Raw genomic sequence first — 25,828 nt, 5'->3', positions numbered from 1 at the left:
GATCCTGCACCTACCACCATTCCTGTGAGTCTGGGTGGTGTCAGCACAAGAGTGATGGAGCCCACAGCTGCTGGGCTGTGCTCCCCAAGGAGCAGTGCACACACAGCTCTGACTCTGCACTGCACACTCGGAGTGCCCACTGCTCATGTTTTATACATTTGCCATCTTCTGTGACAGAACAGCTCCATAATCCTTGACACTGATCTCTCAGAGCAGAGATCAGCCCAGCCTTTGTGAGTGTGGTGGTTGTGCACAAAGAACAGGGGTTTAACTCTTGGTAATTCCAGTAATTACTCCTCATAACTTTGGTAAGCTCATCTGTCTGGACTTATCTCCCCAATTTTCATTTTCCTCCTGGTTACTTTGCACTGTAAAGCTGTGAACAGTTTTCTTGAAAACAATGCTGGGCCTAATATCCCACCTTCAATTAAAAAGAGAAAAAACACTATTTTCCCACTCGAGAACTTTAGCTGCAGGTAGTTTGGCCCAGCCAGCTCGTTCCCAGGCACCATCAGAGCACCCGTGGAGCAGATCCAGGCCATTCCTGCCTGGGCAGGACCCCACAGCACCAGCTCCTTGTCCTTGTCTCTGAACGGGACACTGGGGACGCGGTGGCCAGTTTGCTGCACATATGTCCCTTCTTTGGTAATGCATGTCCAGGTCATATTTAATCTTCCAGGGCTCGGGGGATTTATTCTGTTCCCTGCAGAGTCGTGTGGCCTCTGTGGGAACTCTGGCTTTGTCCCTCTCTGTGGCTGGGCAGGGACACGCTCTGCCCTGCAGTTAATGATTGTCCCTTCACGGTGTCCCCTGTCACCAGAGAGGACCCAGTGGGGCACTTTGTTCTCTAAGACAGGCCAAATTCAAAGGGGTTTCTCTCAGCTGCTGTCTACATTAAATATTTAATTAACGTAAGCTGACAACAACCTACATTAATGTAATCCTTTTTTCTAGCTTCCTGCTACCAAAGCAATTTTCCACGATAATCACACGTGTGCTGTGCAAGGAAAGGTGCTGTGTGTGAGCAGGTGTCACTTCGCACGCACACAACCTACAGAGCTGCACTGGTGGGAGTCTTTCACCCACTTTTGTAGCAAAGCGAGTGAAAACAATCCGTAGAAATTAATTTTTTTAATTAATCCCCGCCCGGAGGAGGCCGGGCAGCGTTACCCGGGGGCTCGCTCCGTCCCGCTCCGCGCCCGCGGCTGCGGCGCCCTCCGGTGGCGAGAGAGCGTCATGGCAGCGCGGCCGGGATCCACCGGGCCCGGGATCCACCGACCGGAGCCACCCGGGATCCACCACCGGATCCAGGATCCACCGACCGGAGCCACCCGGGATCCACAGACCAGAGCCATCCGGGATCCGCCGACCGGAGCCACCCGGGATCCACCGGAGCCACCCGGGATCCAGTGACCGGAGCCACCCGGGATCCACCGACCGGAGGAACCCGGGATCCACCACCGGATCCAGGATCCACCGACCGGAGCCACCCGGGATCCACCGGAGCCATTCGGGATCCACAGACCAGAGCCACCTGGGATCCACAGACCAGAGCCACCCGGGATCCACCGGAGCCACCCGGGATCCACAGACCAGAGCCACCCGGGATCCACCGGAGCCACCCGGGATCCGCCGGAGCCACCCGGGATCCACAGACCGGATCCACCCGGGATCTGCCGGAGCCACCCGGGATCCACCAACCGGAGCTGGGATCCTCCAACCAGAGGCACTCAGGATCCACCAGAGCTGGGATCCACTGACTGCAGCCGGGACCTACTGGAGCCAGGATCCACCGACCTGAGCCAGGGATCCACCACTCCTGGAAGATCCAGCAAGCCCAGGGATCCACCACATCCAGGAACACACCGGACCCAGGGATCCACCAACCTCTCCTGGGGATCCACCACTCCCGGGGGATACACTGCTCTCTGGGGTTCACCACTCCTGAGGAACCCACTGAACCCAGGATCCACCAGCTGCTCCCTAGGATCTGCTGATCCCAGGAACCCACCAGCCCCGGGAACTCACCATCCCCAATATTTATTTTAAGTCTGTGTGGCCCGTTCAGCAGAGGACAATACATCCAGCTTTGTTATCCTCAGATTTCCAACTACATAGGGTCGGGTTCATATTTCCTTTCTTACTTCTGGGAAAGCCTAGGCAGCAGAAGGGGAAGTGATGTGTGCAGAATCAGTGATGAAGCCACAGATAAAATTATGAGATGTCATTTCACAGATGCAATGAGAGGAAAGTGAAGTCTAGAAGACCCACTGCCCGAGTCTGGCTCCATGCTGAATTGGTGCTCCTTATTTTAGATACATGCAAGGCACATTAAGCAAAGAATTAAATATCCAGCTTTTTTTACCTTCTAGTGAGGAATCTGTGAGCTGGAGAGGCTGGGCTGGTTATTGGCTTTTCATGCCATAGACTTATGTCCACCTTGGAGCCCTTATTCACAGGGAAACCTTTTAAAAAGACAAATGAAGACATTTAATAAATATGCTCTTCATAGAAATGAAATGGCCCAAGCTTTGGCATCTATTCACTGCCTACTTATGTGTGAGCACTTCATTTCAATACAACTCTTCTTATCCACAGGTTTTTAACTACATGGGCTTAGGTTTATAATTCTTTTACTTCTGGGAAAGCCTAGGCACCAGAAAGTGACATGTCCAAAATTGGTGGCAAAGCTACAGATAAAATTATGACATATAGTTTCAGAGGTGTAAGGAGAAGGGAGGAAAGTAAAACCTAGGAGAGCCACTGCTCAGGGATTTTCCAAGGCACATTTCCAATAAATAGCCAAGGGCAGATGAAGCTTAACCCCTGCTTGTAGCTTTGAAAGACCTGGGCAGTGGCACCTGAGCATCCCTGTTGTGTCATGGGGAAAGGATTTACCTTGCAAGGTGTTGCTCAGCTCTCCTGCAGAGCTGAGGTGACTCTGTCCTGCACTACAAGTGATCCAGGGTAATTGTTCCCTCTCAGCTTTCCCACCAGGCAGAGGAGTTGGCATTTCCCTCTGTGTGCTCAGGGCTGCTGCCCCCTCAGTGCTGCCCAGCAGGCCCATCCTGCCCAGCCCATGGCATTCCCTGTGGGATGGCACACGAAGCTCTTCAGGATTTGTGTCCAGAGGCATTTGTGCAGTCATTGTCCTCTCTTCCCTGTCTCTGGAAGTCTCAGGTTCTGGGGCACAAGGAGGAGCACTGCACAGGTCCAGAGCTGTCTCTGTTTGTTTGCCAGCAGAGGCTTTACCCCAGCTGGCTGCACTCAGCCTCTTCCTTGCCACATCAATCCTTTCTGCAAGCTCCCTGGACAGACTGTGAATGGCTCTCACTCGATCCTGTTTGCTTCTGTGTGGAGAAAAACCAAAAGATGAGTCCCTGGATGAAGGTTTTGCATCTTTCTGAGGAACAGAAAAGCTCAGAGGAGGTGAATGCAGAGCTGGGGGAGAGCAGTCCCTCAAGTCTTCACATTTCAGAGGACTGATAAAGCAGTGTTCAGATTCCAGTGATGCTGGGGGGCCTGATGCTTCTCCTTTTTTAGGTGATTGAGCTGTTTCCAGGAGTTGATTCCTGTTAAAAAAACCAAGAGAGATGTCTGCAGTGTGAGCTGAGAAAATGGCTTTCTAGGATGCCTTTTATGTCTGAGTACCTGCCTCTGTGATCTTCTGGTGATAGAGGAGAGGATGTTTCATCCAGCCAGGCCATGAAACTCCTTTCCTGTACTCCCCCACTGGTTTGCCTCTGAAAGAGAAGAGCCCAGCAGTGTAAGCACTCAACAGTGGCAACAGCAGGGTAATGTTTGGCTTTTATTCCACCTAATAATTTGCTCATGGAACACAGCAAACCTGTTCTTTTAGCTCAGGCAGTGGAGATTTCCAGGTTTTTGGCCTGAGGTTGAGGGTTCCAGCCCTACCAATGAGCCCAGCAGTTTATGCCACAATTATAAACTAATTGCTCTGCTTTTCTAGATAAAACTTCTTGTCTCTCTCAAAGCATTTGTATGAAGTGTTTCATGTCCTACACAGCGCTGCACTGATCAAGATTGGAGGGGTTTCAGTCTGCCACTCCTTAGGACTTACTTGTTCCAATTCACTCTGAGGGTTTCCTTTGGCAGAACCTGTTTTCCCAAGGGGTTTGTGCATCTCATCAGGACACGATTTCTTCCCAATAGCTTCTTTTTGTTTCCTGTACAATTCTTGCAACCTCTTCTTCTTCATCTCCACAGCCTGTGCCAAAGACTTTTTCTCTTTGAGGAGTTTTCTCTTTCTTTCTGCCTTTTTTTGATACATAAATTCCCGAATGCTTTCAGGGCTGTAGGGGTGAGGTTTTTTAAGGTTTGCCCTCCTCTTTGAAGGTTGCTTAAGGTTTTCTTTCTCAGACCCTTTCTGTCTCTGAAGAAATGCACTTTTCCCTCTGCTGCAGCTTCCTGAGGTGCTGGGCTTGGCTCCATCTTTCATTAATGAAAGTCCAGGGGAAGGAGAATGGATCCCTTGGGGTTGGTGTTTCACAGCCTCTCTGGAGACCCTGATGTGTCTGTGTTCCTCACAGGACTGCCTTTGCAAGAGCAGGTTCCTGAGTGCTTGGTTTGTACCCTCTGTGGGTGCCTTGCTGCCCCTTTCAGCCTTGCTGGGAGTGACCACAGCTCTTTGGGCTCCAGGTTCATTTCCCTTCACCCTGGAGCTGCTTTCCATCACTGGCATTGCCCCAAATCCTTGACCTCCTTCCAAAGGTTCTGTGGGAAAGATTTGGAAACAACAAAGTGAGGTAATTATTTCGGAGAGTAACAATTTCTGTATCTATAGAGTGCATCTCCCAGCCTGCTTCCTACCACAGCTCTGAGGACTACTTGCACTGTCTGTTGTAAAATCTGTGATATTCAAGACAGAAGATAAACCTCTAAAGGTTTGAAATTACAGTGACCAATTGTTATTGCAAGAGCCATTAAAGAAAGGTGATTAGAAGGGCCTGGAAAGCTTTTGTTTAAATTAGGTTTAATAAGTCTTTTTAAAAAATTATTTGCTATGCCAAAACAGCCAGTGCTGTAGAAGGACAGCTGTACCAAAGGTCTTTGCTGTGCTCTGCTCTCCAGTTCTGCTCCTCAAGTGTGGACGTGGAGGGGGTGGACCCAGCAGCCTTCTAGCCAACTTCTGACCTTCTCTCCATGCAGAAACTCCAGCTAGATTCACACCTGAAACAGAGAGTTTGTATTTCATTATTAAAGCCCCACATGTTCTTTGAAAGACTATTTTAACTCTCCTATTCAAAACTATTTAATGGTGATTTCCAGGAATCACACTCAAGGTATGGGGAGATCTAAAAAGCTTCAGTCAGGGCAGGTTTAAAATAAAAAAAAAATTGGTGCTACTTTGATAACAAAAAGTTTTGAAAGCACTCAAACTTTGAAGGCTGCCAGGGTCATGAATCAGATGAGTTCAGGAGTGTAAAATGTGAAGGTTCAGTGCTTTCCTAAGGCTTTACCATCAGCAAATATATAATTTAACACTTGAAGTGTATTCACACAGTTCTTACAAGTTTTACTCAGAAATCACTGACTCCTAGAGGCCTCAAGAACACTGAAAAAAGATCAGAACTTCCTGGGTACCAACACATTTGAGAACTGAAGGGAAGAGGATAACAAAATTATTATTTTCCTTCCTTTGAAGTGCTTACTTCAAACTCACCAGAGGAAACGAATTCATTTTTAAACTGGTGAGAATCAGCAGGATGTGGTGTGAAAGAATCAATGGAGCATACAGCACGAGGGACAATGTCTAATGCAGAAATAAACTGTGCAGAATGCAGCACAAACAAATTACTCTTGCTTAATAGGTGGTGTCACATAATAGACAACATTTATCACTGTTTTACTTCATAATTTCAGATTGCATTCACAGCATGCCAATACTGGCACAATTATGTATTTATTGCAAACACTTCTCCAGCACAAGCTGAACAGGTACTTGGTTGGGTTTTGCATGGAAATTCTACCACCCAAAATCTCCTCCAGTTAAAATACTCAAGGGTTTTTTAACAGGAAAGATTTTACTCTGAAATCAGCCTCAGCTCTTGTGGTTCAGTGCCCAGTCAATGGTGCAGCACCTCAGGGTCAGGGAAGCTGCTGGACACAAAGGATTTTCCATGGCCTCACAGCTCAGTGGGACTGCCCTGAGATCCCCCTGTGCTTTGGGGACAGTGTAAGGCAACATCTCCTCTGTCCCACGGCCACTGGAGGGGTCCCAGCCAACAGCTTTTATTCTTCATTTGCAGCAGCCTCTGAGATGCTCTGCTCTGTGAATTGTGTCACAGGGAGAATGATGCTTTTCAGACAAGGAAAAGCTGCGCTCCCTGCGGGGCTGAAGTCACTTCCTGCAATCCCATGGATTTCCTTTGGAAGGAATTATCACCAGATCTGTGCATGGTGTTCACAGCAGGAGCACAGAGGGAATTGTCAGAATCTGCTGGGCTCAGGAGGGCTGGGATCCATCCAGGTCTTTAAGGAAACACCTTGCTGTGTCACTTTGTTTTGTGTTCAGCAGTACTAAAAATGCATTTATTTTGTGCCCTGTCTTAGCTCCTCTGAATGCACCAGACAAATTAATTTGTGGATCTAACAATCTTTGCCTCACCATGTTGTTTATTTCAATTAAATCTTCTTTTTATCTGTATTGTGTTCATTAACTACAGCAACTACAATGCTAAAGTTCATGAGCAGCCTGCATTCCTGATGAGAACAGTTGATAGAAGAAACTCTTTTGATTTAAATATTCTCCTGGGTTTTTTCCCTACCTACGACCAGATGAATATTTTATAGCTGTGGTGACTTAATTTTTTGTTAACTACAGCAAATTTATAATTCATCAAATTCCTGAGTACTCTGGCTCTGACCCCTGCCCCCCATTCATCTCTTTGTAGCCCTGCCTTGGCTCTTTCAGTGACAGAAACTAATAGCCAATAAAGACACCATGACACTGGCAGTTACAATGATGAATGCTTCACGTGGCATGGTCTTATTATGACCCACTCTCAGAGGAAGAGCAAGCCATTTTTCAAACCATCCATTAAAACAAAAAAAAAAAAGGAGGGAGAAGGAAATTATTACATATTTCATGCATTTTAAATCATACTTAGGGAATAGAGCACACTATCCTGATAATTCTGTCTGGATTAGAGAGCTTGGATTTTTTTAATTTCTGCTTCACACAAGTGACTTGGGAGCTTGGCTGGTGTAAAGTACAACCCACAGCACTTCCACTTCTTCCCCACAACATTTGAATGCAACCATTTCTATGCAAAGCTATAGCATTAAATGGGTAAAATGACAGCAGGAATTCCAACCTGCCCTTAGAAATACCTGTCAAATAAAACTGAGAAGCAGCAACTGAGACTTGGATAATTCATCTGACTTTTCAGTCCCTGCTTGGCAGGCCAGGAAATCCCTGCCTTTGGTGGCACCCTTAATTCATTAGGGAATAGGAACTGAATAGGTGACAGCTCTTCCCACTGAGGATGTACGGCTTATTTTTCATTTCTGATGAATTTTAATCCTGGCAGGTCTGGAATTCAGCTGCTGCAGGCAGTTCTGTTCATCAGTGCTTGTAATTTCTCATGGTTTTCAGCCTTACCTTTCCCTGCCGCTGCTCTCTCCAGAACACTGGGCTTGGATGAAAGCTGCCTCTGGTGTTCTGTTTGAATTCTCCATGCTGAGCTTCTCTCTCCTTGGTCTTAATTGGGAGGTGAAAATAAAACACAGAAAAGAATCAGTGTAGCTAAAATCAAACTTGCTGAAACCAACATTTCAATCCCAGCCCCACTCCCTTGGAATGCAAAAACTTTTTATTGAAACTGCTCACAAACATGCAGGACTCCTTCTTTATTTAATTTTTGTTGTATTGATGTCCCAGCAGGGGAAGCAATGGCCTGGGTGCATCCCTGAGGCTCCATCCATGACCCTGTCCATCCATACAACACGAGAAAGAGCCCTGCCCTGACTGCTGCACCCTGTGGGTGCAGTGGGACACCTCCCTTGGTGTCTCTGGAGATCCAGGCCAACATTTCCATGCAGAGCAAACACTGAATACTTGGGGAAGTTCCCAACTGTGATACCTCATTGCTAACCTGAGATCTTTGGGGCTTTTTTATAATCCCTTCCTTGTCCAGGGAAGGTAAATCCTTTTCTGCCTGGTATTCTATGCTCTTCATCAGGCAAGGAGGGAACAGAGCTGGGTTCAGAGCACTAAAACCCAGAAAAATAAATGTTGGAGAGCAATTAGGCTACAAGAGCTGTGCAGATGCTGGGCTGAGCTCCTGCAGGTGTGGAGAGCAGCACTGGGCTCCCAGGGCTGGGCTGCAGGTGTCTGCAGAGGGAGCACTTGGCAAAGCAGCTGTGACACACTTCTTTCAGTAGCAGGGGACAGGCAGACAAAGTGAATGAGATGCAGCTGAACTGTCTGGAGCTGTGAATGCCCAGCCTCAGAGTCTGTGTGTGTACCACAAGTGGAACAGTTTGGCAGTTCCCTCTCTCAGTTACATGAAATGGTCTGGTTAGAAACAAACTGAACTAGCCTTCCCTTGGGAATGTCCTGGCTCAGCCTGGACTGTGGCTGCTGGCTTTAGGAGGGGTAACATCAGGCACTGGTGACAGAAGGAGCTGCCTGATGCAGCTGGGAAGGGACACGTGGCTGCCACAGAGCTGAGGGCAGCACCACAACATCCCTCCCAAAGGTGGCAGGGAGCAAACCCAAGGGAAACGCCCCTGGAAGCTGGCAGGGTGTGCCAGGGATGCCAGTGCCCAGTGAATTAACACTAATGCTATTACAGCAATGAGATTTGTTACGTGCAGCTTTCCAGCTGGGCTCCTCTCATGCCGTGTTCCCTCAGTAAGCCCCCTGGGCTGGGCTCCCCCGGGCAGTCCCGACCCCACGCCTCGCTCCAGCAATCCCAGATCTCCAACCACACTAAACTGAAGTGACAGCTGTAGATGGATGGTTCTTCAGCCCCAAATTTAGCAGCAAAGCAGGATAAGAAGGTCTAATAATATTTGCTTTCAGATCCACACTAGTTCCACTGAATGAACTGTTAAATCCCCTGTAATGCCTCTGAACTACACAATTCCTGCTTTAAATACCTGTGGTGCCTCTCCTCACTACTGTACTGCCTCCTATTCCATGTTTTATATGTGGCAAAAGGAAGGATGTGGGAGGAAAGGGGAGATTTGCAGCAAATTCTTTACTATTTTGAGGAAATTTATGAATTTGTGTGTGCTGGGGAGTAAATCCAGTGGACTCAGTGAGCAGGGTGGGATGTACAGCACAGGTTTGGACCTGCAGAAATAAATGGATTTATCACAAGAACATGGGTGATGTCCCCCAAATACCACAGGGAGGGGTGGAATCTGTGCTAAGTTATTCAGCTGGCCCAAAGCACTGCTAGGGCATACCCAGAGATTCCTGAGATTCTTCTCCAGAGGTTCCTGACCACCACTGACCTCTGTGAGCTGGAGCAGGAGGAGCAGAGGCCACTCTGCAAACCTTTCTTTGCAGGGCTCTCTTAGGCAGGGAGTCTTTAGCAAAAATCAGGGGCTCCTGCTCCCGGAGTGCTGCTTGCTGCTTTCTCTTCTGCTCCTGGATCCTCTTCTTGAGTTCCTCTAACTTATTTTGGGGTGATTTTCCCCTCAGCTCTTCCAGCCTCTGCTCTCCTGCCTTGCTGGCTGCTGCCAGGTGGGATGTGGGAAGCAGGAGAACCATGGGCACAGGGACAGAGAAGGAGCTGCTCCCTGCAGGGCAGCGACGTGGGCCATGCAGGCAGCAGGGAGATTTTTCCTTCTGTGCTGGGAATCCTCTTGAATCTCCCAGCTCCCTGAAATTGTCCCCTCTTGGGCTGTCCAGGCTCTTTGCAGGTGCCCATGTCCCAACTGAGCTTTTTTCATGCACAGCCCAATTCCTGGCAGGGCTGCAGGGTCCTGAGGCTGCCCTGGGGGACAGAGGGGACATTTGGGATGGAGCAGAGATCCCAGAAAAACAGGTCTGTGAGCCAGCAGGGGAGAGAACAGCAGAGCTTCTCTCTCTTTGAAAAAAAGAGAAACAAGGGTCAGAATGTAGGGTTAAAAATTATTAAATTGGTCAATACACTGACATGAGTGACTGCTGAGTTTGTTCATGTTCTGGTGTGACCTCAGCGTCTCCACAGAATCAGCACTTTGCCAGCCGCCAGCAGTCTGGCAAATGAAGATAATGTTGGGGAAGTACAGTGCAAATTGTGATCTGATATGAGAAATTATGAGCACGGGCAGAGAACTGATAGCAGGCACTGCCTTGTTGGTACAGCTGGGGGAGGAATTGTTTGGTGATGCTTTTGTTCCTTTTTTCCCCTAATAAACAGTAAGGTGCTAAACTTTTTCTGAAGTCCTACATCCCAAATTTTAAATCCCTTTATGTGTGCCTTCACCAGCTCACCCCCAAGTGCTGTACACTCAGGTTATTATTTACCTTTGGGCTGGAGCAATCTCATTGCTCTTTTTCTCACTCAAAGCTGTTTCATCTTTGTTCCTCTCACCATCTACAGCAAATCAAAGCTATGTCAATGTCAAAATGTCAAAAATATTCCTTAACCATTAAATTCAAAGAGAAACTTTGACTGGGGACTACTCCCCAAAAATCCTGGCCCATAAATATTAAATAAATATGAAAGGCTGGCAGCTGAAACTGCTCCCAGCCAAGAAACCTCAGAAACAAATATTTAACAGATGCAAAAATAACAAGTGAAGTCTGTTCTTGTCATTAATTTGTAAGAACATTCTGGAACTGGGTTAAATTTCCTGCTGTTTCCTTCTCCCACTTCATCTTTTAGAAACAATTTAAAACACATCATGTATTTCCTGCCAAAGTTAGCAAACAAAATGTTGCATTTACATCAGTTTATCTCTAGGGAAGGAACCCTCAGAGGAGAAGCACAGGGAGCTTTTCTGTGCTGTAGCTGGTGGGTGTTGATGCTGCAGCTTCTGCCTGAGCTCTCCCCAGCAAGGTATGACTTCCTGTGCATTGTGATATTTTGCTGGGAACAGGCAGAAAGCTGATGAAAATACATACTTGTCTCAATAAAAGAGAGTTTTCCCTATCTCCTGTCACCTTCCCTTCCCTCCAGCACCAAAGCAGTCCCATCTCAGCAGTTTCCCAAGAACTCAGAACTCACCAAAGCTCTTTTCGTGCCAAAGCTTTCTTCTGGCTGCCTGTGATTTGGCACAGCTCCACGTTTGATGACAAAATTTGTTTTCAATCCTTTGTAGCTGTGAAAAAGCAGATTTTTCTTTTGAAGGGAGACATATGTTTTGGGTTTTTTCTGGAGACGCTTTTTGCTGGCATCCGCTGCTTCTCTGATTAGTTTTGCAGCTCCTAGTTACTGTGTAAATACTGGCTTGTCTGAGCATGTTCCATGTGCTATTTCCTACAGTTGGAAAGAATGCAATTGACTGGGAAGATAAGAGGTGAAATCACCTCTCTCCTTTATTTACTCTTTGCATGTCTGTGTGCCTAAGATTTTTACTGATGTTTTTAAAACAGCTTAAGCTGGAGGTGACCCCAGCCAAGAGCAACTTGAGCAGTGGGATGCTGCTGTTAGGCTTTGCTGTGGCAGCAACACCCCGTGGATTTGGATAATATTCTGCATTTCTCCAAGGAATGTCAGTTATCATAGCAGCTGCTGTGCTCACACCTCCATCATGTCCCCTACTAAGAGGATGATGAGACAGGGAGAACCCAGAGGATGTCCCAGCTGTTGTTCTGAGAACCCCTTCTTTCAAGAGAGCAAGAGGCTTAATTTTTGGGTTCTATTTAGGGGATTTTTTAAAAAGTTTCTGATCTTTTTGATTATAAGCAAAAACTTGATAATATAAAATAAATGTATATGAAAGTCTCAGGTGAATCTTTCCCCCCGTTGTGGGTATCACTTATTTTAAGCATCATAATTTTTTAAGTGTTAAGCATTTGAAATCTGGGCTGTAACCACTGAGGTTCTCCAGGTTTTGGGTTATTCGGAGGGAACAGTCTGATAAACCAACAGCAGAGGGCAAACGCAGCCTGCACACTGGAGCTGCAGCACTCGGTGTTTGGAGCCTCCCGGCCCCAGTTCTGCCGGGACAGCCCAGGGAGGGGCAGGTGCCACCTTGGACAAAGCCTGGACTGGGAAGCAGCAGCAAAACTCTCACAGCACAAACAATTCACTTTCCTTTTCCTTTTAATTCTTTTTATGGATCATCTGATGGACTTCAATGGGCTGTGATGTCCTGCGCTCAGGCCTGACAGTGCATTTCTTACAACCCCTGAAAATTACCTCTGCAAAGCCATAAAACACATTTCTTCTTACCCCACTTACTGCTGCTGTGGGTTGAATTTCAGTGGGTACCCCAAGAAAAGGCTCTGTATCCTCTTCTCCCACCCCACTGCAGAGCAGAGCCAGCTGTGAGCTGTTCCATCAGCATTTTGGTTTCTATTGAATCTGACTCCTTTTTCTGGTTTATATCTTCAATTATTTGTTCATTCTTTATAAGTCTTCATAAGTCTACAAGATTTGCTTTTAGCAGCAATGTCAGGATTGTGAGTGTTGGTTATTCCTGGAAAGCACTCAGAGGGTGAGGTGAGACACTGGCACCACCTCCTTCCATGCCCACGGATCCTTGTGGTCTCTGAGAACTCCTCCTGAAGAAACAGACTCAGCCTAATCTAATAAATGTCCTTGCTCAGACATCCCCAGAATTTCAGCTTTTCAAGCCTAACCAAACAAGGAATTCCAGCCTGGAGTCGCAAAGTTCCCTTTTCAAGCAGTTCCAAGCCAACGTTCTGGCCTGATTAGAGGTTTCAGTGCTGGGAATGCAGAGCCTGCCCAAGAGGGAGCCACAGCTATTCCGGGTGCACGAGTGATAAGAGCCCTAATTGCAGTCCCAGGGCTCAGGGCTGCAACCTCCAAGAGGGGAGAGAACACAATGTGCAGCCTCAGCAGTGGGAGGACAGCGCTCAGGGAAGATTTGGGAAGATGGGGAGCTGTGAGAGCTGCCAGAAAAGCCCAGGGCTGGTCCCAGCCTGCTGGGATGGGGGGAGAGCCAAGTGGAGCAGGAAAGTCTGTGCTGTGACAGGCAGAGCTCTCTGCTCTGTGTGATTCTGGGTCCCTCAGGTCGGACTGGTGCCTATTTTGGCTCTGTATTTTCTCAGCAAGCTGTTGGAGCTGACAAGAGCCAGGAGAGTGACAGATTGCCACTGTGTTATGCTGCACATCTTGGAGTGTTAGACCACAAATCTGCTGAGAGATGAAGTGAAACCTATCACTGGGCCAAATCCCACTTCTGCAGAGTGTGAAACTCCCAAGTGAGGGAGCCGAGGGTGAGCTGAGGCAAAGAGGAGCAAAGCCATTAGGATTTGTGTTTTAGATCTGCAGGAGCAACATGAGCCAGGCATGTACAGTTCTGTCCTGCTGACTCCACAGCTCCTGTCTCACGGAATCAAGGCAGGAAGAGGCCCTGGGTTTTAACTCCTAAAGGCATTTTCAGCCCCCAAACACTGAATTTCTCCAACTGACATACTCCAACTACCACCTACTCATTTTAGCAAATCAGACAACGGGCTATGGCCTATTCAGAGCAGGTTTTACAAAGGAATTTTAGCTTTTTTTCTGGTAAGGATATTGCAGAGTTCCTCATCTAAGAACCTGCCAAGGGAGGTGCTGCTGACTCCCCACATGGGGTTATCCCATGAGGAGCACATGGTCTGGGTTTGAGTCTTCTTTTTCCCAGCCAGCCCTTCCCCCTTGCACACAGATGCTGAATGGGGCAAGAAGTGCCCAGCTCTGACACAGTGTGGCACTCAGAGCCCCAGTGTGGATTTCTGGTGGTTTTGCAAGGCAAAGGCAAGTGGCTTTGGTATTTACTGAGCCCTGTGCGAGGCTGTTTGGACTCTGAAGGTTTGTTTGATATGGACTCACCTCCCAGAGGCTTCAGTTTCTGCTGCTGTGCACTGTCACTGTTTAGGAAATATTTCACCCACTAACCCGCAAGGTCTAGCAAAATTCAGGAAGTGCAGATGTATGTGAACCAAAACCAGAAATCCCTCCTAAGTCTCGGTGTTTTGAAATTTTTGCACCCTCCAGACGTGCTCCAAGAATCTTAGAAGCAGCCCACAGCTCTGGCAGCCACACTCCTTTATTCTCTTGCTGGTTTGCTCCCCATGCCTGGCTTTGTGGGAGTATTGTGAGTTCCCTCACTTCTGGGAAACACGTCCAGCTAAAAGAAAAGAAAATGGTATTTCTTTGTTGATTTTTTTACAGTGCCTGACTAAGCAATTTTCGTGGTAAACCATCTTCACAGCAATTCTCAGTTAGCAAACAATCGAAGCCCAAATGGAGACTTCGATTGCAAGCTGGATGTGACATGAATTTTGGAGGGAGCACAGGGAGGGAAGAGGCAGCTGATAAAAAAAACCAAGTGCACTGCTCTTGGTCTGACAGCCCAGGCCCCTGTCCTGCACCCCCTGGAATCTGTGACAAAACACTCCCTGAAGTTAAAAGGGACAAAGATAGAGACACTTAATAAATTGGGATTTGATTTGAACCTGCAAGGAGCTTAGGGGACCACTAAGCTTTGAAGTCATTCTTAGCAGTACTTATCATCTCTCAAATCAGCTGCATAAGACTGAGACAAATGGGCTGCCCCATTAATGGTGCCATGTCACAGTTGCTGAGATAAGACACAAATTTCTTCCTCCACAGGTAATGTTGTGAGATATCAGTGTTCATGTAAAACACCCAGAGACAGGGGAGGAGTCTCATTTTTTGCTGGTACCACTGATAACATTTCCTCTTTTTTGTTTTCAGTCCTAGCAGACAAAATTCCTCACTCCTTCCCACGCTGCTGGGAAGCAGCAGATCCTTTTCCCATGGGCTGTGCCATCCCCTCAGTGGCTGAGAACAGCTTGGGTGCAGGTGGGAGGCTGCCACGGGGCTGCCCAAGCTCGGGGAAGGATTTGCTGCAACAGAGACACGCTGCCTTTGCTTGGCTGGCAGCCAGAAACACAAGGGAATATCAAGCTCGTGTTTTCCTACTGATGTCCTAAAATAACAGGAGTAATGTGTGTCAGGATAGAACTAGACCTTCAGAATATCTGGATTTTATGCTGCCTGCCAAGTGGTGTCTGGCAAAGGGCAAGTGTTCTCTTGATGTGCTAAAATACAGATCCATCATCCAGTTATTGGGGAAAGTGTGTTAAGATAGCAAGTAGCTATCCATGGCCCATTTGGGTTTTTTTCCTATCAATAGGAGACTGTGTGAATGGAATCTGAAGTGAGAAGGGGGGGCTGCCTGCACGGTGCAGTGGAATGTGAGAGAGCACAGCATTGCCATGGAAACCTGCTGTAGTAAACGGGGCTCTCCAGCTGCAGGAGAGGATTTATAGTGCCAGGCCGGGAGTGGGCAATTTAAATCACCAATCTACAGGTAAAATAGCACATTTCCTTCCACCTTGTCTCCCTGCACTGCCAAGTGAGAAAGGAAGGGTACGTGGGTGGTGAGAATTACAGCACAGAGTGATGAGGTGTCTTAAAGCCTGACCTAAAACACTCAGGAGCTGATGCAAAGATCCTTGTGGATCTTGGTGGGGGCAGGAGCAGCTCTGTGTTCCCTGTGCCCCAAGCCAGAGCAGCAGGCACAACCCCTGTGTCCAACCACCTCACAGGGATGAGAAGCAGAGTCCATCCCCTGCTTCATAACCCACAGATTGGAGACCCCACAGCTCAGGGATGCTCCCAATTTGTTCTTTTTGTTTGGAGCTGGGGAAGAGTCCATCTGGTAAAGCTCCCAAACCAGCCTGTTACACCTAAAAGTGAGACAAAATTTGCTGTGAGCCCCAAGCCCTGCTCTTTAACAAAGGATCAGATAAATGGGGAATGATTTACTGTGTTCAGATGCCCCAATTTATTGGCACTCAAGCACAGTGATCTATGGGGTCTGTGAGACAGCAACAACATTATTTTTGCAGTGCTGCCTTCATCACCATGTATTGCCAGGTCCTGAGTGCCTGAGTCCATAATTCCCTGGATCAGACATCACACACCTGTGTGCTCCCATTCCCAGCTAAGGGCAGTGGTTAGATCTGACTTATGTGGAACCACCATGGGGCCAGGGTGGGCTTTATCTCCTCTAAATTTAACCATTTTGCCTTTTTGTCCTATCCTGCAAACCTCAAAATCTCCTGATTTACCATGGCTTAGTGTGCAGGTTGCTGCACATCTGGCTATATTTGTGTCACTAAATATAAGAAGAAAAATCCCTTTTGAGCTGGAAATTCAGAGTCCTTGGTGGCTTCAAAGCCCTGTGCACTCTGTGAGGGTGTTTTATTGTGCTCCACAGCTTTTTCTTCATATGTTACTTTGTTCTGCTTCAACCTTTCAACAAGGCATCAAACAGCTACCAAGAACGGCAAGATTTAGCCTGTTCCTTCAACATGAATGATGTGTTCAAAATCCAAACAGTCCAATCAGAATCTGGGAATTGGGTCCTCCTGAGTCCTGCCCACACAGCAGATGCTGCCAGCCAGAGTTCCACTTCCCTGCTGCATTTATTCATCTCTGGAGTGCTCTCCTTGGGCCTTCAGCCTTCAAATTCCCTCCTTCCACCTTTCAGCTCTTTCTATCTACTCAGCAATTTGCAGGCCATTAATCTCAGCCCTGGCATCAGAGCTGCTCTGCCCAGTCCCAGCTGGGACACAGCACGACTAGCAGAGGTTGTGAGAGCAGAGGAGCTTTACAAACCCCACCTGCTAAGAACAGCCCCCAGGGTCGCTGACCCTCTGCTCATAAATTCACCTGATTCCCCTGGATTATCTTTGTTTCACCACTAAATGCCCATCCAAAGCAGTGTCAGTGGAGAAGCAGCAGGCTAAGCCAACACACCAGGCCATCTCCTGCCTTCTTACGCTCTGTCGAGTCAGGTTGCCCTCAGATTTGCTGGAGTTTCATTCCTGCTGTCCCCTGGGATGCCAGGCAGCACAGTCATTTAACCCAAGATCATTTCTGACTGACTGGAATTTGTTTGTCTAGCCTTATTTTATTTTTTTTTCTCCCTGTCTCTTCAGATAATCATGCAAACCAACAAAAACATTGCCTTAATATTGACAAAATTAATCCATATGGAGATAAGTGCAAAGAAAAACAGATACCAGTGCCTGCCCATCTCCAATGGAAAATAAGCCCTGCTTATGTTGAAGGCTTGATTCCCTGCTGATGTAAAGTGGGGCAGCAACCAGAGCTCTCCCAGTTTATGTAAACAGGGAAGCTGACCCCGAGGAGTTTCTGTTGGGTGTAGAGACACTGGGCACCTGGAAATGATGGTTATTTAGGGGGCAAGGAGTGCCAGCACTATGCAAGAATTTGGTAGGAAAATATGGGCTTTTCTGCTAGGAAGGCGTTGAGTTTTAGAGACCAAGATGAGGTGAGGGAAATGGGCTGTCCTGTCACAGCCTGGACTGCGAGGGCTCCCACACGTCCCTTTTTGGTTCCTGTGACAACATCAGTTCTGGAGTGGAAGTCAACAGCAGCAGCCAGAGGGATGGACACTGCTCCGAGGGGCTGCTGCTTTTGCTTTTCCAAGGAAAAGAGAGGGGATGGAGATGTTCAAACGCTGCTCTGCCAGCCCAAAGCTCTCCCTCAGAACCAGGGCTGTTCTTTCCCTGCGAACAGCCAAGGACAGCAATGTCTGATGGCAGAGGGCACTCGGAGCAAACGCTGCCATCCATCTCCATCCCCGCGGGCCGTGCGGGCTGTTAATCACCCGCGGGATCGATACTCACAAACACGGCACTGGGATTGCCAGGGAACATCTCAGATATCGGTGGATAACCCTGATCGATGGGTAAAACGAGAAGAGTGTTTTCACAGCTAACAGGGCAGATTGTCTAATTAAAGATCTGGCTTAACACAAACACTGGGAGAACGCTGCATCAGCCCCAGGACTCGTGTATGAACTGCACTGTCTTTTAGGCACTGTTCTTCCAGACACCCCCTAATGCAGGCTGACTCTGCTCCTGAAAAGTTAATTGTGCCACTGTTTAATTACCCACATCTAAAAATCACCTCTTATTTCCAGGCTGAATTTGCCTCGCTACAAGTTCTGGGTGTGCCACTTTCTCCTGGACTAAAACACTTCCTATTCCCAGAAAATTGCTTGTTGATAAAGTTAACTCTCACCTTAAATTAAGTCAGACTTTAAACATCACTTAAGCAAACAGAACCAATTCACCTGCAGATTTTGCATCACTTCTGTAAGTGATATTACAGTCTTGGCTGCAATGGTGCTTTGATAAAAGGTTGGATTGATAAAAGTCTTGGATAACACGGTAGCAAGAGTAAATCCTTTTGGACACACTAGAAATTCCTTCATCAGATAATTACTTTTTGATGCATGTTACTAATTTTTCCATCCATTTAAAATAAGCTACACTGATTTTTTTCTTTTTTTTTGATACTATTTTTAACAGAATGTCATGCAAGTTTAAGTCAATTGCTTTGCAGAAGTCTAAATATATTATGTCAGCAGAATTATCTTTATTAGCTGAAATTATATGAAAGATTGCTTCTTTGATGAACAGTTTTCTGGAGCAAGGGATTGACATTCCTCAGCCCTTTTGACTGCCTCCCATATTAGCATTGCACCAGTATTGGATTAATGAGGTACTTGGGTAATCCCACTTACTTTTAGTCTAAGATATTTAATAAAATCCCAGAATCACAGATGGGTTTGGGTTGGAAGGGACCTTAAAGCTCATCCAGGGACCCTTCCACTATCCCAGGTTGCTCCAAACTCTGTCCAGTCTGGCCTTGGACACCTCCAGGAATGGGGCAGCCACAGCTGCTCCGGGCACCCTGTGCCAGGGCCTCTCAACCCTCACAAGGAAGGATTTTTTTGGGCGTTTGAAACTTTCCTTGTATTCTATTATTTGCTCAAAAATCAGCATTAATGGTGTCTGCCAGTTACCAGTCCTAAAATGAGAATTATTACTTTTATAGCTGATAAATATAAATGAGAATTATTACTTTTATGCTGCTTGATGTTGCTAAAGTATTATCCTTATATTCAACTAGAATGCTAAGAACAGCCTTACCATCAAATACAAGAAATGTAGAGAAATGTGGATGAACTGAGCAGAGCTGAGCTGTAAATGGTGCTATTTTTGCACTGCCTTTCATTGCTGATTAGAAACTCGATGGGTTCAGACCCGAGCCTGTGGTTTGATGCAGTTTTGGTGATAACCAGAATGTGCTTCCTGCCACCAGGGGCTGGTTTGGGGGCTGGGGGGGCTCAGCTGCAGGAGCCTCGGTGACCTTGTGGTTGGTGACAGAGTCACTTCAGCAGCAACTTCTGCTCCGCCTGCTCTGCTTCATAGAATTGTTGGGAGCTACTCAGAAACGAGTTCCACCCTGAGTGTTTGGAAAGCACTTGCAGGAGCTTGACTAAATAATGCAATTACACTGCAAATATTGACAGTCTGCTTAAAAACAAATCCAAACACGCTTGTAATTAATGTCAGTACCAACAGTTACAACTTAAAAGGAAATGAAGCCCCCTTCAAAGGTGAAAATGTTTATTTCCCCCTCTGGGCTTTCAATTCTTAACAAAATATTACTCTTCATTTCAGTCAACGCCAAGAGGAGGTTTTCCCAGACTTCCAGCAGAAGAAATTGGGGTTTTGTCTGTTGACTCTTGGAAATTGAAGTTGGTTAAACAAATCCACTGCCAACATTGTAAACAGAAACTGATCATGACTGAGCTCTGGGATATTTGTCTGAGCAATAGAGCTTTGATAAGGTGCCTCCAAGAAGAGCTGCCTGGTACTGCCATGAAGGCTCCCAAGGCCAGGAAAATCCAGCAGGTTTCTGCTGAGCCCCAGGAGAGCCTCCCACCACCCCGCTGGGTTGAAGCTCTCATGGAAGAGGCACCACCAGGCTGTGAATTCTGCTGCAGGAACAGGAGAGCTGCTCCCAGGCAGTGAGAAGGGGTGGGAATTCACCAAGGGATGAGAAAGAAGCAGAAATGTTGCTCGAGCATGTCCAGCTTGCTGCAGACATCACTGGGTGCCAGGGCGAGCTGCCCCAGTGCCCCTTAGGAAGCTGCACCAGGGGCACAGAAAAGTTTGGCATGAAGCAAAACTCTGCCACAACATCAGCTCCTGTGCTTGAACCTTGCTGAGTTCAAAGGCCTTCCCAGGCACTCTGCAGAGTCATTCTGCTCGGAGGCAAAGAGCAGGATCCCAGTGGAGGAGGAGCTGCTGGGTGGTGGATCCGAGGGATACATGACATTAGCACCAAGGCATCAGGACAGTCCCTTCTGGCCCTGCCTAACACATCCCCATCTCCCCAGCAGGCCAGTGCCAGCCCACAGGGTTCTGTCTCATCAAACTCTCTACGAGGCTGCGAGCAAGGACATTTTAAGGATCTCTTGCTATTTATTTAATGAAGCATTTGCAGTCGAGCTTGAAGGCTGAAGGAAGCGGATGAGCTCTGTCGCTTTGTTTGTCTCCTCTGAGGCCCAGAGGAACATTAATGAAAAGGAAATTCAGGGACATCAGAGACACAGGATGTGAAAATATGCACAAAGCAAAGGCCAGATCCTCAGGTGCACCCAAACTCGAGGGGATGGAACTTGTGAGAATCACTGAGGTCTTGATGTGTGTTTTCAATGCTGCACCAGCAGAGAGGGGTGGGCAGGAGGCTGGGGAAGGAAAGGTGAGAGCCCACTGGCTGTGTCCCTGCCCAGGCTCTGGGAAGGGCTTGGATCCAGCTCACCCACCCCCAACTGGGCAGCTGAGCTCTCCTGAGCCCCTCTGTGCTCAGCAGTTGGGGCTGGTTCAGGAGTGCCTGCACACAGCTGAATTATTCAGAGGAGCTCGTTACTCAGAGCTTTTCCTGAATGTCTGTGCTCCAAGAGGTTTTTAAAAGAGACAATCACAGTCAGCAAAACAACTCTTCACTCTCAGATGATCCTCTTTATTTCAGGTATGAATAATATTCCTGGCTGTGAGTCTCTATTACAGGTTATCTGCAGATTGTAATAACCTTTTGTGCTTCTACTTTGGAGATAAAATAATGGTTCCTCACTGAGTCCTTCCCTCTGATCAGAGGAGTTTTGTTGCCTTAGGATCAGACTCAGTGGAAGGAAGGATTGTAAAAGCCCTTGAAAACTGTAATTTCTTTCCAGCTCCTGAAAAACAGCTGTGTGGCACAGCAGTTTTATTTAGACCTGTTCAATCTTTCAGCAGCATGGAGGCTTCTGTTCCCCAAGCACAGACATTGAACCTTGTTCTTAATTTGTTGTTTTAACTAAAGGAATAGCTAAGCACTCCTGCTGAAACCCATCCCTGCTCCCTCCCCACTGTCCTGCGTGGCTCTGCGCTGTTCTGAGGAGGATGTTGTTGTAACTCATGTAATTATGCTTTATTAAAACCCCAAAGCCAAAGCAAATGTTCCTGGTTCAGACAGGCCGTGTGTGGCCCCGATTTGCACATCAGCCCTCAGACCCTCCAGGGGCATTTTTATTATTCCTTTTTTCTTTCACAAAGCCAACTCCTCTCTTACCCATCTTCACAGTGCTGTCAGGCTGATTCAAGCTCGTGTGCTCACAGCTCAGTGACACATTAGAGATCTCCAGCCATTGCTCTTTCCCCAGGAGGGATGAGTAGAAGTTGTTTTGTTATCTCCATTTTACAAACTGGCATGAGGCAGCACCAACAGTGATGTTTCACAGGAAAGCAGCTCTGGCCAAGGCTGCACATCATCCCATCCCCTCTGGGGAAGAGCTGGATCCAGCTGGAAAATCCCCACTGTGAGCTCTCATCTCCTGCACACAAAGGAAGCTACATCCACTGGGGTATTTTGTTTTTAAAAAGATGCAAACTTCCTCCAAGATAAGTTTATCTCCATGTAAATTCACAGCTGTGAAACTGATATAAGCCAAGACAAAGTTTCTTCAGTTTTGCTGTGTGGTTCTTTTTTAGGCTGGTTTAAACCCAGAACTTCCTTGCAGGCTCTGTTTAGAGGGATTTAGAAAATGGAATGCAGGACAATAGCAAGGTGCTTTTGGAACCTGCCAGCTTGGGGAAAAAAAAGACAGTGCAAAGTCTGGTGATTAATCACAGCTGTTGCCAGAAAGAGAAGACAATTACAGTGCCAGTTCTGTAGTGATTTCAGCTGGGGTCTGTCAGCTTGGGAGCCTGAATTGCAGAGCTCTTTTTGCACACAAACCCCAGCAGAGGCCCCCAGCAATCCATTCCATGAGCTGCAGGAGAGCTGCCGTGCTAATTAAGATAAATCTTTGTGTTTTGAAGGGAGTGTCTGGCTCTGGTGTGTCTGGATGATGAAGACATGGAGGCAGTGGAGGGATGTTCCTATGTCCTGGCAGTTCTTAACTGATGGGTAAAATTTACTGTTGACTTCTGTCTCTCTGTCTTCCTTTGAGCTTTCTGTGCCTTCCTGCTCTCAAGGCTGTCTCTTCCAAGTGGAAGGAAATATGGCACTACTTGGAGCTCTTTCATCTTGTGTTGTGATGGCTTTGAGTATCAATTTACAAAAGAAATGTTAAAAATTACCCAAGAAGTCTTAAGGATCCTGCAATCCTATTGCTTAGAGCTGGGATTCTGTCTGTTGGTAAGTGAAGGTGTAGAGACACTCAGGAACTGGGAGGAACAAGATTTTGAGCTTTAAGATTGCAGAGACAAAAAATGTTGGAGGTGCAGGGACATTGTGCAGGGACACAAAGGTGTTGTGTAAGGTCAAAGGAAAATGAACCCTGCATTGCCTTTGCTGGATTCTGGCCCAGCCGTGTTGTGCCCTGCCCTGTTCTTCAGGATCCACTCCTCCTTTCTTCCATTCTGCAGCAGCCCTTTTAATGGCTAAAGATTCCAGCTCCACTTTTTGATCTTATCTGCACTGAACAAATCAATTCTCATGCCTTTCTCTGGTAGGTCACACTTGTCACATTCATCTGGAGCCTCTCTAATTGCTCGGGGTCCTTCCCAGCACATGTGCACACAGCTCACCAGAGGAATTAGTGGCATTTCTGAAGTACTGGGCTTCTTTCTCTCTGTACTCTTACAATTTCCCTGTTTCATTGCTGCTGAGCAATGGATCTGAGCTGTGGCTGAGGTCCAAGTGCTTGCAGGGAGCTTCTTGGCATGAACATGTAGGGTTAACCAAACCCAACCCACAGCAAAGTAATTGAATTATTTCATCTAATGAATTCAAATCTATTGTGACCCATTTGCCACTTGTACGAGAAGAAAGAGAAGCTGAGTTTGTCAGATGATAAATTCTCCATTGCAAATTCATGAGTTTGGAGGCCAGAGGGGACCATTACACTCATCTCAGCCTGACCTCCTGCACAGCCCAGGCCCTGGAATGTGCCCGAGCCATTCCCGTGTCATTAACGTGGGGCTGACCCGCTTGCCCAGAGCTCTGTGGAACACCAGAGAACTGGCTGGAGCCCAAAATGGGAGCTGGCCTCCTCCCTCCTTTCCCCTGCTCTCCTTTCCAGCATTGTTTCTCCAAAGGGCAATTCCTCTGTCTTCCCACACTCGCTGAATGCCAGCCCAGCTCAGCTTGGCATCCTCAGTCCCTGGGGCTGAGGAAGGGCAGCAGCAGCAGCACAGGCTGGGTTTCATCTTTTGCACTCATGTCTGGGTCTGGAAGAGGGAGAGGCAAGGACAAACACCCCCTCCAAAGTGCCAAAATCTCCTAGGCTGAGCAGTCCCATGTTTCCATGGCTTGTGAAAAGCTGCTTTGCATGAGGATGTTTGCTGCTGTCAGTGAAACCACAAACCTGGGTAAAAACTGGCTGCTGTGAGGCACAGTGTCCCAGCCTGCTCCTTCCATGGGGGGATTGTGGCTGGTTACTCAGGGGTGCAGGGGGTTCCTTTTTTTGGGGATAATGAGGGACTCAGGACAGCACCTCCGTGGGTGAGGAGACAACTCTCAGCAGGATGCTTTCATCTTTCTCTGCTGTGGTTTATCTACAGAATTGAGACTATTCCTCAGCTGAGACACAGACACAGGTTTGTTTATAGGGTTTTGTTTCAAATTTAAACGCCCAATCAATTAGCTCTTGGGAAAGAGGCTTTTGTGGTTTGCTAGTGGGACATTATTGATGATGTTCTTTCCTGAGCAGGATCTGGGTTTACTCCTGAGAGGGGTTTTGAGCAGGTCCCCAGAGTGAAGGAGGCAGTAAACAGGGATGGCTCTGGATTCCCAGTGACTACAGGGCTCTGTGTGTGCAGAGCAAGCTGCTAGAACCCAGAGAAAGCCACAGTTCACAGCTGTGCTTATTTGGGGGGTGGGTCTGTGAGGAAAATGATGTTTCATTTGCTGCTGCTGGGTAAGTGGCCCTAACTTTCAGCCAGGTTTCTGCTGAGTGACCAACTCCCCAACTTCTCCATGAGCACCTCAAGCCTTGGAGAACACAAGGAGATGGATGCAGTGTTTGAAGATGACCTGCATCCTTCTCTAGGCATTTGGGCGGAAATAAAAACTTAGGGCCCCAAGATCCAACAGGACATAGTTAACTGAAAGAAAGTGCTATGGCTGGAGGGAAAATCCTTTTTCCTGGGGGATTCCTCACTACCAAAGAGAGCAGCCAGACTTTGCTCTGTGCCTGTGGCACAGCCCTGCCAGGTCCTGCCTGGTCCCAGCTGCTCATCCTGGCTGCCTCCAGGTGCAGACACTTCGAAGACAAAAGGGCTGTGACCAAGCCAAAATCGAGACCCATTACGGCTTTCCAGAGCTGTGGCTGGGCAGGAATCAGCGATGCTGCTCCGGCGACAACGTGCAGGTGTGGTGCCCGGGGGGAATATCCCCAGGGGGATGTCCCGGGGAGACAGGGGTTCTCTGCCAGCCCAGGGGCTGCCGTTCCCGGGGGATGCCGTGCCAGGGAGGCTCTGCCAGCCCGGGAGATGCCGTGCCCCGGGGGGATGCCGTGCCGGGGGGGATGCCGTGCCGGGGGGGATGCCGTGCCGGGGGGGATGCCGTGCCTGGGGGGATGCCGTGCCTGGGGGGATGCCGTGCCCCGGGGGGATGCCGTGCCCGGGGGATGCTGTGCCCGGGGGGATGCCGTGCCCGGGGGGATGCCGTGTCCCCGGGGGATGCCATGCCCCGAGGAATTGCCGTGCCCGGGGGGGATGCCGTGCCCGGGGGGGATGCCGTGCCCGGGGGGATGCCGTGCCTGGGGGGATGCCGTGCCCGGGGGGATGCCGTGCCCGGGGCTGCGCTCCCCATCCCGCGGCGGGACCCGCCGAGCCGGGCGGGCGGCAGGGAGGGAGGGAGGCAGGCCGGGTGACATCAGCCGGAGGAGGGGCCTGCCCGCGAGTTTCTTTGCTCGGTGCATCACTTCCCGGCGCTGCCATACTCCGCTGCCCGCTCCCCGCCGCGGGGCCGGCGCCCATGGCGAGCCCGCCCGGCGGGGACAGCCCCGGCTCCGCCGCACGGCGCTTCCACTGCAGGTGAGCGGGGCCGGGACAGCCCGGAGCGGGGACAGCGCGGTCCTTGGGGACAGCCCGGCCCTGAGCTGCGAGCCCGTGGAGCCCTGGGCACAGCCTAGTCCTTGGGCACAGCCTGGCTCCGCAGCCGTGCCCAGCCCCGGGGACAGCCCGGTACGGAGCCGTGCCCAGCCCCGGGGACAGCCCGGTCCTTGGGGACAGCCCGGCCCGGAGCCGTGCCCAGCCCCAGGGACAGCCCGGTACGGAGCCGTGCCCAGCCCCAGGGACAGCCCGGCCCGGAGCCGTGCCCAGCCCCGGGGACAGCCCGGTCCTTGG

General features: G+C 48.7%; 2 protein-coding genes across 3 annotated transcripts in view; one reads left to right on the top strand and one right to left on the bottom strand.

Moving 5' to 3' along the window:
- The window catches only part of CCDC187 (coiled-coil domain containing 187), a 31,751-nt gene extending 20,335 nt beyond the window's left edge, over positions 1–11,416 (bottom strand). The window contains exons 1-9 of the mRNA XM_064393178.1: positions 11,190–11,416; positions 10,487–10,556; positions 9,487–10,064; positions 7,625–7,723; positions 5,062–5,190; positions 4,082–4,734; positions 3,652–3,743; positions 2,899–3,572; positions 2,366–2,465 (exon numbers count right to left, since the gene is read on the bottom strand). Of these exons, the coding sequence (XP_064249248.1) occupies positions 2,366–2,465; positions 2,899–3,572; positions 3,652–3,743; positions 4,082–4,734; positions 5,062–5,190; positions 7,625–7,723; positions 9,487–9,991 (2,252 nt within the window). The 5' untranslated portion in view covers positions 9,992–10,064; positions 10,487–10,556; positions 11,190–11,416. The remainder of the gene's footprint in view (positions 1–2,365; positions 2,466–2,898; positions 3,573–3,651; positions 3,744–4,081; positions 4,735–5,061; positions 5,191–7,624; positions 7,724–9,486; positions 10,065–10,486; positions 10,557–11,189) is intronic.
- A 10,952-nt stretch (positions 11,417–22,368) lies between these two features.
- Positions 22,369–25,828, top strand: part of GPSM1 (G protein signaling modulator 1) — a 66,719-nt gene continuing 63,259 nt past the window's right edge. Inside the window, exon 1 of one of the 2 annotated variants that reach the window (XM_064393191.1) lies at positions 22,369–22,442. In XM_064393191.1, coding sequence (XP_064249261.1) covers positions 22,381–22,442 — 62 coding nt within the window. In that variant the 5' untranslated portion in view covers positions 22,369–22,380. Of the gene's footprint in view, positions 22,443–25,385; positions 25,517–25,828 lie in introns of those variants that run through there. The other variant, XM_064393192.1, reaches the window with a different exon arrangement.

Source organism: Passer domesticus, chromosome 18 (assembly GCF_036417665.1).
Source record: "Passer domesticus isolate bPasDom1 chromosome 18, bPasDom1.hap1, whole genome shotgun sequence".
NCBI lineage: Eukaryota > Metazoa > Chordata > Aves > Passeriformes > Passeridae > Passer > Passer domesticus.
Note: the sequence above shows the minus strand (reverse complement) of the source record. Positions and strands in the feature narration are given on the sequence as shown.